This window comes from Microtus pennsylvanicus, chromosome 12, assembly GCF_037038515.1.
Source record: "Microtus pennsylvanicus isolate mMicPen1 chromosome 12, mMicPen1.hap1, whole genome shotgun sequence".
In the NCBI taxonomy this organism is placed as follows: Eukaryota; Metazoa; Chordata; class Mammalia; order Rodentia; family Cricetidae; genus Microtus; species Microtus pennsylvanicus.
This window is the reverse complement of record NC_134590.1, coordinates 63,269,737-63,281,081: the sequence shown is the minus strand read 5'-3', so window position 1 is coordinate 63,281,081 and position 11,345 is coordinate 63,269,737. Positions and strand designations below refer to the sequence as shown.

The 11,345-nt window shown below is 46.6% G+C and overlaps 1 protein-coding gene across 1 annotated transcript in view; it reads right to left on the bottom strand.

Annotated features, from left to right (window-relative positions):
* Nucleotides 1-1,139: 1,139 nt before the first annotated feature.
* Nucleotides 1,140-11,345, bottom strand: part of Letm1 (leucine zipper and EF-hand containing transmembrane protein 1) — a 37,809-nt gene continuing 27,603 nt past the window's right edge. Inside the window, exons 11-14 of the mRNA XM_075943958.1 lie at nucleotides 8,744-8,878; nucleotides 6,563-6,750; nucleotides 5,153-5,291; nucleotides 1,140-4,002 (exon numbers count right to left, since the gene is read on the bottom strand). Coding sequence (XP_075800073.1) covers nucleotides 3,853-4,002; nucleotides 5,153-5,291; nucleotides 6,563-6,750; nucleotides 8,744-8,878 — 612 coding nt within the window. The 3' untranslated portion in view covers nucleotides 1,140-3,852. The remainder of the gene's footprint in view (nucleotides 4,003-5,152; nucleotides 5,292-6,562; nucleotides 6,751-8,743; nucleotides 8,879-11,345) is intronic.

The window sequence follows — 11,345 nt, the reverse complement described above, 5'->3', positions numbered from 1 at the left end:
AAGGAGTATGAGTGGCTCAAGCTGCAAGCATTGGATTTGCATTCAAATCTCCCATTCCTTACTGAAGTCAGGCCTTTCCTGCTCTGCTCTCTGGTGGAATCTCTACCTGACTGCCTTGCCTTTTAGATATGGGTGGTAGTGATGGTGGATGGTTTCCGGTTTGTACTGGCTAGCATCAGGGACACGCTAGCTCTCCGGAGCCTGCTTATCCACTGGCATGTAGCTGTGTCCCCAATGGTCTGAGCACCAGCAGCAAGAATTATCCTCCGGGCTGGAAAGATGACTCTGATTTAGTTGAGCACTTGCTGCTCTTGTAGAGGACCTGGCTTTCATTTCTAACACCTACATGATGGTAGCAACTATCCTTAACTCTAGTTCTGGGGGACATGACAAACTCTTCTGGTCTCTTGTGGGTACATACATACTTGCAACAAAACAGATAAAATTTTAAAAAGGAAGAGAAAGATTTATCTTTCCAAGAAGGCAAGAAACTGATTGTGTGCCAAATGTCCTGAGAGATTCGGGCACAATCACATCCCAACCCCCCTGGCACATAAGGCTTTTCTAGAGTCACCTGGGGACTTGCATTTCCTGGCCAAATCCATCTCGTCTGAATGTTTACTTGGTCCTCACTACAGCCAGTGGGCATGTTGTACCCTGTAAATACCTATCCCAACCAGCAAGCAGTTCCTACCCTTGCCCTGCAACTTGTACCTCTTGATCCTGGAGACCAATGGAATTTCAATCAGGCATTCTAGAAGACACCAAGAATGGCTACAGGAGACCACCCAAGACGTGCTGGGGTCCTGGGAAGATCAGGAGATAGATACTATACCTTTACCCTCCTCCCAGCTGGGCTACCCAGGGAAGCTGCCTCCACCGGGCCCATTGCCCTCTACATGTCCCTGTGGCTGGATTCTGTCTACGAGACAGTAGTACACTTAGTGTGGGCACAGGTCCCACTTCTCTGGGACTCCTCAGCCACAGTCCCAGTTCCTGCCCACCCTGTGCAGATCACGACAGGCACAACGTGGGGCTGTGAGATGACAAGTCTGAGGCCATTTAAGGGGGTTTGCAGGCTGGGAGAGCCTGGTAGGTGTCAGGACTACTGAGCTGGACAAATCGTCTTACAGCAGACACAACAGCAGTGGTACTTTATTCGGTCACCTCCTTACATGAAGCTGTCGCTTGCCAGTCTCCCAGGGCCCGAGTCTGCTTCAATTCTAAGAAGTACTTACTTGCCTGACTCCACAAAACAGGGCTGTTCCACAGAATGAGGGGATACCTCAGGATGAAGGGATACAGGTCTCCTCAGGTCCCACAAAGCATGAGCCTGGAACCAAGTCTTGAGCCCCTAAAGGTGAGCTGGCACTGAGCTGCGGGGAGGATTAAGCCCCGCTAAAATCTGAGCCCACCTGACGCCCACAGCACAATTCTTATTTAGGAGGTCTGAGTTTCTCTTCGATCTCTTTACTAGGCAGAATGCTCAGGGCTGTTACATGGGCATGGAAGATGTTTACATGTGACCCCACTGGAGGCTCTGGGATCCCTGGAAGTCAGAAGAGGATACAGAACTTGTTCCCTTACCATGGCCCCAGGAGGCACAGCCCAAGACCATGAGGATGGCCTTTCAGAACTGCATGGTGCCCTGCACATTGAGGATGTTGATAGTCAGAAGGAGCCTGTGTGGGCAGGTGGCTGGGAGTGTAAAAGGGAATGCCAGATTTCATTTATCAGGTGTGGGCACCTGGCCCCTGGGCAAGCACTGGGGTACAGAGCAGTTATGAGAGTTGAAATACAGCCAGCTCTCAAATGCTCAGCTCATATACAGTTCTGTCATGGGGCTGCTACTTCTTTTCCTTTTTCTTTTTTTGGGGGTGGTGGTGGTGGTTCAAGACAGGGTTTCTCTATGGCTGTCCTAGAACTTGCTCTGTAGACCAAGCTGACCTTGAACTCAGAGATCCACCTGTCTCTGCCTCTGGAGTGCTGGGATTAAAGGTGCGCGCCACCATCACTGTCCAGTAGACCTGCCATTTCTAAACCTGACCCAGCTGTACTGAAGTCAAGCAATGAAACAGATGTGGGCCAGTTCCAAAAACCAAGGCAAGCACCCACTTGCTAGGCCCTGCAACATCACAGGGTGAACCCACTTTCCAGGGTGATGATGTGACCTGTGAGGGCAGAGTCCACAGTAGGACAGCAGGGAAATACCCGAGTCAGCAACAGCCAGCACAGCCACTGACAGTGCCCAGTAACAATGAAGGAGGAAGACAATAGGTAGACAAAGGACAGGTCCCAGAATGCTGCTCAAAAGAGAAACGATTCATTGTGGGAACACATTTGGCAACCACAATCTTATCCTCAGAAGTACACACCAACAGTGGGAACCAGGCTGCTAGGGTACACAAGGACGCACAGATGTGACCATATATTCACTAGGCTCCTTCCACTGTTACTCTGCACAGGCTTACGTGTGAGAATTATTTTATTCTTGTTTAGCATCATATGCTTCCTTTAAGAAAAGTTTCAAGAAACCGAGAAAGTTCCATTCTAGTTGCTGCTTCTCTGCACATCTTCTAGATCCTGTCTCGAGTCATTTTCCTGGACAGGATAGCCCAAGCTGAACTCAGGATCTTGCTTTCTGTGATCCTAGGATGGGATTACAGTGGGAGGGTGGTGGTGAGGCCACAGGATACTCAGCCCTGGCCTGCCCAAGCAGCCATCTCCAAGTAAGAAAGGGTGCTAGCCACTCAGCAAGAGCTCTGGGCGCTGAGCTAGTGCATCTCCACTCAGGGGTGCCAGCGAGCTGTTAGCAGGCACGGAACACCACGCCGAAAGCTCTGTGGCACCACAGACTACTTCCTCACTGCTGGAGGCAGGAGCACATTCAAGAGCATCTGTGACAAGACAGCCTTGTGAAGCCCCATCTTGGCCACTGTCCTGGGCAGGACTTAAGTTTTATGTTAAAAGCCACACAAAGCCTCAGGTCTGTTCAGGTTTCAGGTATCAGCTCTATCCCCCAGGGCTACTCAGCAATGTGGACTGCCCAATTTCATTTCAAAGGCTTCTTCAGTGTATGTCCCCTGTTAATTACAGAACTACTCATGAGCTAGGCGAGTAGTCATGTGTGAAAATTCAGTACTAGTCAGTTATAGAATTAGGTGAAAATCAATGGTAAATTGAGAACGCTCCAGTCAACATGCTTCAGAATCCATACAAGAGAGACAATGCTGTCAGGGACTAGTAGTTACGACACAACTGTGGAGGAGTGAGCATACAGATCTCCTGGAGGAATCCCAAGTTCTCAGACTGACTTCAGCGTCTTCAGCGCAGAGGAGGCCTGCATTGTGTCTGTCTACCTCCTATTCCAAGGCCTCTGGAGAAATGCAGGCACATTTACTTGGCTCCACACAGGTGCTGGGAGTCCACTTGGTTCTCACTCTCCTCTCAAGGGACAGAGGCTTGGCCAGACCCTGAGTGAGTAAGGACATAAACGGAAATACTTTCCTACCCAGCCTAGCCCAAGCTACCTTTGGAGCTAGGGGTCAGTGTGAGGCTATGATCCTAGTGGTGGCTGTCCCCTTACCCCATGGGTTAGGGCCATTTAGTACCACACCAAGGCATGAGTCCAGACACAATCACTCAGAGGGCTCTAGGGCTCCAGGCTGACTGAATCTTCATGGAATGATGAAAATTAAAAATTGCTTGATTAAGGAAGTTTCTGATTTATTCCAGAGAAAATATTAGATTTGCCACTAAGAATCACCTCATAGCAATCACTCTTGTATCATCCCCACTGTGGTTGGTGTAGCATGATGAAGGCAGACCCTGTGGGCCAAAAGCCAGGCAGTTCTAATTCTTCACTTCTGCGGCCTCTTTCTCAGCCTTTTCCTTGGCCTTTTCCTTCTCTTCCACCTTTTCCTCCTTCTCTAGTGTGGCCACAATTTCGGCTACTTGGGTGGTAGAGATCTGAACATCTTCTTTGTCCACCAAGTCGATCACCTGCACACACAGGAGAGGGGACTTAGAAGGCTGTATCACTGCATGATGGTGTCCCGGGGACAGCTCTGGGGAGGCAGGACTTGACTCCTCTGAGCCATCTTCTTGGCTAGGCACTGGTCATTTCACTGCATGCTATGGGTGCCTGGGTATCAGACCCCCAAGGCTACAGACCTCACAGCAAGACTGTGGCATCAAGTCCCTGTTCCAGTCACCATGGCTCTGCCATAGTGCTGGAGGTCTAGGACCTGCCCTGAATGTGGCTTCCCTGGTACAGCAAGGGTAGGCATTGGGATATATCTGCTCCTGCCATGAAGACTGGAGGGAGAGCGAGGAAAATGCTCAGCATGTATGTCTGATAGCGCCTTGATTTAAAATGGAACTAATGGTAATTATTATTTCTGGCTAGAAAAACCACTAACTTGTTAGGTGTGCTGGAAGCCATGAAGGCAGTTTTTTCCTTCAAAAAACATGATTTATAATTTAGGTAGGTCCACGGTAATTTGCAGGCTGGAATCCAGACGTCCCCTAGAGGCTGGGTCCTGACTTGGGTATGTGGGCTGATGTACTTGGACCTTAGCCACCATCCTACATGCTCTACCCACTCAGTGTTTCTCAGGTCTCAGGCAGTCCCCAAAGGGGTCCTGACAGGTGTGTTCACCCTGTTTTCCAGAGCTAAGAGGATGTAAGGTCCTGTGGTACATGCAGAAACAGTCCAAGGAGACATTTGATAGGTGGGCCTGTGGCAGGGCAGGGACTCAATTTTGTTATCTCAACATTATGTCTATAACTTTTATAACTTCTTAATTCCAGTGTGATTTCAATGGAGAACAAAGGCCTGAGACACCTGGGCCTGCAGACCCAACCCCCTAATACAGTCTTTTTTTTTTTTAAGTTATTGTATGTACATTGGTGTTTGCCAGTATCTCTCTGGAGCTGGAGATACAGACAGTTGTAATCAGTCATGTGGATGCTGGGAATTGAACCCTGCTTCTCTGTAAGAGCAGCCAGTGCCCTTAACCACTGAGCCATCTCTCTAGTTCCCTTCTGAGAGTCTTAAGGCTCTGAAAAAGCAGCTCCTCCCCAAACCACTGGGCCCTAAATCAGAAAAGGAGTCAGGCTAGCTGCTGGCTCAGGCCTTACTGAGACCCACCTTAACAAGGTCATCGATGTTGATGTTGCCGTCCTTATTTTCATCCAGGGCTGAGGCCAAACTGATCAGCTTGTGTTCTGGAATGTGCTTGATTTGCTTCATGGCGGTGATGAGCTCACTGACACTGATGACACTCTCCCTGGGGAGTGTAGTCTGCATGTGATATTGGCCAGGTGCTCGGCCTCACGCCTTACCCATAGCTCTTCCCATAGGCTCTGATCCTGCGGCCATGCATGAACTGGAAATGTCAGCATGACTCCTCCCACATGAGATCCTCAGGCTCTTTCCCTTTAGGATGCAATGCCAGCATGGAGACTGGTAGAAAACATCCTTGGATGCTAGGAAGATTGTTTAGCAGCTATCAGCGCTCTTACTGCATGAGGACCTGAGTTCAAATCCTCAGAACCCATGTAAAAGCTGGGAGTAGTCACATATTTGTCTAAAGCCCTAGTTCTATTGGGTGGGGGCAGAGGCAAGATCATGGGTTTGCAGGCTGACAGCCTCCATGTGCACATAGCATGTATACCAGCACACATACACTTGCACAGATAGCACATATACAAATACCACACTCACACTCACACATACCACTTATACACACACATAAAACTGAAAAAAAATCTGAGGCTGGAGAGTGATTAGTGATGGCTTAGTGATTAAGAGCACTTGTTGCTCTTGCAGAAGACCTGAGTTCAGTTCCTAGAACCCATGTTGGGTGGCTCATAGTTGTCTATAATTCCAGCTCTAGGGGATCTGATACCTTCTTTTGGCTTCCATGGGTACCCACCCCACAATAGAGAGCACCACAGGTCCCTAGGCTGTGTCTGCCAGGGAGCCAACAGACAATATAAGAGAGAAAACATCCTCATCCGGAGGTAACAAGGGTCGCTAGGTACAGGGCTTGGAGCAGAAGCAGAGTCCAGCTGCAAGCACCTGCCCTCCCTGTAGAGTCTATGGTCAGGACTGTGGCAAGCCTACTCATAGCTGGGTTACAAAAGCATGGAGTGTGCCACTGTCTCCTGGTGGCTGCTTAAGCAAGCAGACTGTCCACAACAGTGTCATAATACCAGGGTTTGGAATAGGGAAGAAGCGGGAGAAAGCCTGGCAGTTTGAAGAACGTGGAGTCAACTTAAGCTCAAGGGGATGGCACCATGGAAGGGGAGAAAAGACAGGTCAGGGGACACAAGGCAGGGAAGAGACAGATCTGAGCTACCTAAGTAAAACAAGCTCTGGGATATAGAAACTGAGTTGTGAAGGAAAGAAAAATAAGAGCAAAGACTTCTTGGGGTCCTGGCTGCTCCTGAGCAATAGGTGGGGCAGGCAGAGGCCAAAGATATGCTTTGGAATTAGATCCCAGCCAAAGCACCTGTCAGCTGCAGCCAGGCTAGAACAGGTTCATGGCTCACTTACCCTGTTGGAGAACTCTCCTGGGGGCCCAGTTTGCCATTCTGTTGACTGGTCTCTAGCTGTGCAATCAGGCCATCGATCTGCCCAATCATCTGCTGGACTCGCTTTGTCAGCCTCTTGCTAGCTGTGGATTCTTCTATATATTTTTCATCACCGGTCTTTGAAAGTTCCTTTTTGATCTCCTGTAAGTCCTAATTTTTAAAAGTTTGTATCAAAAGAGAGGGAGGGGCCGGGCGGTGGTGGCGCACGCCTTTAATCCCAGCACTTGGGAGGCAGAGGCAGGTGGATCTCTATGAGTTCGAGACCAGCCTGGTCTACAAGAGCTAGTTCCAGGACAGGCTCCAAAACCACAGAGAAACCCTGTCTCGAAAAACCAAAAAAAAAAAAAAAAAAAAAAAGAGAGGGAGGGCTTTATATTAATTTGAACTTGAAAAAAAACCAAATCATTAATTTGTGTTGGGATGTGGCTCAGTGGTACAATGCTTCCTACTATGCACAAGATCCTGTTTGATCCCTAGTACAACAAAACAAAAAACTAAATAAAAGAATTCAATTCAGCCTCAGAAAATTGGATGATCTTATGTCCATCATGCAAATTTGTTCTTACTAATTTTTTGGTTTAGCCTACCGTGCCCACGATTATTTATTTATTTATTTATTTTGATTTTCGAGACAGGGTTTCTCTGTAGCTTTTGGTTCCAGTCCTGGAACTAGCTCTTGTAGACCAGGCTGGCCTCGAACTCACAGAGATCCGCCTGCCTCTGCCTCCCCAGTGCTGGGATTAAAGGCGTGCGCCACCACCGCCCGGCCCACGATTATTTTTGTAAGCTCAAAAAAAAATATTTTTTTTTTTAGAGGGAAAAAAAACCTATTCTGAATATCAAGTTCCTTTGTAGTTACTAGAGAATGAACATCCAAAGGCTCAAGGAGTTCGAAGCACCTTCTATCTTTACAAGGAGCAAAGATGAAAGGGACAGAAGCAGGGTGAAGAGCCAAGGGGAATGAGCACTGTCTTCTCTGTCTGGTGAAAATGTGCCTTCTGATGGAGAAGTTACACAGCCAGGGGGGCTACCACAGGGAAGATGAGAAACAGCAAACTGATTTTTAGCAATCTCCAAATCATTACTTGCCCAATAGAGTGGGGATAATAATACTGCTACCTCAGATTAGAAAATAATGTCTGTTTTTTGTTTGCTTGTTTGGTTTGGTTTTTCAAGAAACAGTTTCTCTGTCAAACAGCCCTGGCTGTCCTGGAACTCACTCTGTAGATCAGGCTGGCCTCGAACTCACAGAGATCCACCTGCCTCTGCCTCCCGAGTGCTAGAATGCAAAAGGGATGAGAGGGGATATGGGAAGACTGGGAGGTGAACAGAATTGGGTGCATGATGTGAAACCCCCAAAGATTCAATAAAGAAGTTAAAAAAAGTCAGGCAGTGGTGATGCCTTTAATCCCAGCACTCAGCAGGCAGAGGCAGATGGATCTCTGTGAGTTCGAGGTCAGCCTGGTCTACAGAGTTTGTTCAGGACTGGCTTTATAGCCAATGAGAAACCCTGTCTTCAAAAACCAACCCTCCCCGCCCCCCCCCCAAAAAAAACCTTAAATAAATAAATAAATAAAAAGAAAACAGTGTCTGTTCGGGCTGAGGATGTAGTTAGCGGCAAAACACTTGTCTAGCATGCACAAGGCCCTGGGATCGATCCCAGCACTATGAGAGAAAGAAAAGGAGGGAGGAAAGAAGAAACGGAAGGAGGAAGGGAGGGACAATCAATAGATAAGAAAAGAAAAAAGTCTCTTGAAGGGTTATGAATGAAAGTAAGATTTCATGTATCAAGTGACCAGGCTGTTTACGTGACACTGGGGTTCAGATACCTATCACTATCTACTTAGCACCAGCAAGGGTATCATTTACCTACAAAGTGGCCCGATTAGAATTACTGTGGTGCCCGGACTCTAAACTGGGGCTTATACATGCTAGGCCTTGTGCTCTGTCAACTGTATCCTTGGTCAAAATTTATTTTCCATTTGACTTTTCTCTCCACATTCTCTCTGGGCATCTTGTTATGTACATGACAGGAGTGTTACTTGATGCTTTGGGGTCTGATAAAGCTGCATTCTACCCACGCTCTGCATCTGATGAAGGCCTACGGACAAGGTCCGCATCCCCGCACCGTATGCCCACCCACCTCACTGTAATCCTGGACATCCTCTTTGAGCAGCTCCAGCTCCTCCTTCTCCTTGGTCAGGGACTTCTTCTGTTCCTTTAGCTTAGAACAGGCATCACTGAGGATGTCAATTTCCTCCTTGGTTATTTCTTCTCCCTAGAAAGAAATGAATAAGAAGATAAACCTAAGTCAAGGGAACAATGGCTTCTGTCCCTAAATGTTGAAAGCCTTTCTGTTCATGCCACATAGGCAAGCACTTAAGGACAGCCTCAAGTGAGTTAGAGCTCATCTCTCTGCATCTTCTTGGTGCATTGTACCCCAACACATTCATCCCATAGCCAGCAGAATGAGCACACTGGTTATCCCCAAATGCTCCTTTCTATTCCCCAGGATTCCATCCCTAGGCAAGACTGACTTGCCTCCTGCTCTACAGGACAGGCTTTGTTTTCTAGAACTTTATAGGAGAGGAATTAGTAGGTCTGCCTCTTGACCGGCTCACCTACTTTGGCATCTAATGGTAAAGATTTTCTAATCTGGACAGCAACATCAAAGCATATCTTTCTCCTTCCTATTGGCCTTCAGTGATTACAATGACAGTTGCTGTGAATGTCTGTGTATAGCCACTGGTGGGGCAATGCCCAGGACTAGGTCAGCTGATCACAGAGTATAGGTTTGAGGTTTTAGCAAACCATAGTTTCCAAAGTGATCTAGGTCCCCCACACCCTCTCCAACACTAGATGGAAGGTCAATTTTTTTTCTGTTTTGCAGTATTGGGCACAGAACCTAGGACCCAAGCATGCTATGCAAGTACTTTATTGAATCATATTCTCAGCCCTATTTTACATTTTTTTAAAAAAAGATTTATTTACTTATTATGTATACAATGTTCTGCCTGCATGTATTCCTGAAGGCCAGAAAAGGGAATCAGATCCCACTATGGTTGTGAGTCACCATGTGGTTGCTGGGAATTGAACTCAGAACCTCTGGAAGAACAGCCAGTGCTCTTAACCACTGAGCCATCTTTCTAGTCCCTTATTTTATATTTTTTAAAAAGTGTTTGGTTTTTTTGTGTGTGTATGGGTGTGTTTTGCATACATGTTTGTCTGTTACCGCATGTCTGCCTTGTTCCTGAAGGGACTAGAAAAGGGCATTAGATGCCCTGGGACTGGAGTCACAGACAGTTGTGGCTGCCATGTGAGTGCTGAGAATCAAACCTGGGTCTTATGGAAGAACAGCCAGTGTTCTTAAACTCCAAGACATTTCTCTAACCGCTGCTATTTTACTTTTTATTTGGATAAGGCTTTCACTAAATTGCCCAAGCTGTCCTTGAACTTATGAATCTCCTTTGTTAGTCTCTTAAGTAGCCAGTCATTACTGGGGGCTGGAGAGATGGCTCTGCAGCTAAGAGCACTGGCTGTTCTTCCTGCACCATCTGGCTCAATACTGACAATTTCTTTCTTTCTTTCTTTCTTTCTTTCTTTCTTTCTTTCTTTCTTTCTTTCTTTCTTTCTCTCTGTCTCTCTCGCTCTCTTTTTAAGATTTCTTTATTTTATGTATACTGCGCTCTATCTGCATATACACTTGTATGCCAGAAGAGGGTACCAGATTCCCTCTGTAAGTCACCACGTGGTTGCTGGGAATTGAACTCAGGACCTCTGGAAGAACAGCCAGTGCTCTTAGCTGCTGAGCCATCTCTCCAGCCCCCAATAATGACAATTTCAAAAAAATATTTGTCACCTTATTTATTAAGTTGTGAGAAGTTTATTTACTATTTATTATAATATATATATACACACATTATTTATGTGTGTGTGTCTCCGTCACCTGAGTACTGTGAATGAAGGCATGAGTTACTATGCTATATATGAGAATTCTTTAGAAAAAAATTAACTTTTTAATTGTATGTGTATATGTGGGAATGTGCACAGAAGTGTGGGTACCCAAGAAGACAAGAGGTATCAGGTCCCTTAGAGCTAGAGTTACAGGTGGTTGTGAGTCTCCAGGTGTGGGTGCTGGGAAAAGAACTTGAACAAGAATAATGTAACTACTGAGCCATCTCTCCATCCTCCACCTTCTTTATTTGTTTAATGATGTAAAGATGTGTTGTATTCTTTTATGTTGCATTTGTTTAACTCTGTGCAGCTGTGATTCTTTGCCTGTCTGAAACACCTGATTGGTCTAATAAAGACCAATAGCGAGGAGAAGAACAGACAGGTGGGGCTGGGAGGTAGAAAGCACAAATAGAAGAAGACATCTGGAAAAACAAGAACAAGGAGCAATAGGGGCCAGCCACCCAGCCACAGAGCAAGCCATGGAGAAAGAAGTAAAGAAATGTATACAGAAACAGAGAAAGATAAAAGTCCAGAGGCAAAAGATACATGGGATAATTTAAGTTAAAGAAAGCTGGGTGGAAATAAGCCAAGGTAAGGCCAGATATTCATAAGAAAGAATAAGCCTCCATGTGTGATTTGTTTGGGAGCTGGGTGGCAGCCCCCTGAAAGGAATCAAAGAGTAGAAAACAACCAAAACAACAAGGGATCATCCTGTCTCTGCCTCTACAGCCTGCTGCTTCTGCAGGATTGTCTGGGAACCACCCTGAGTTCAGATTTTTGGGACTTCTGCC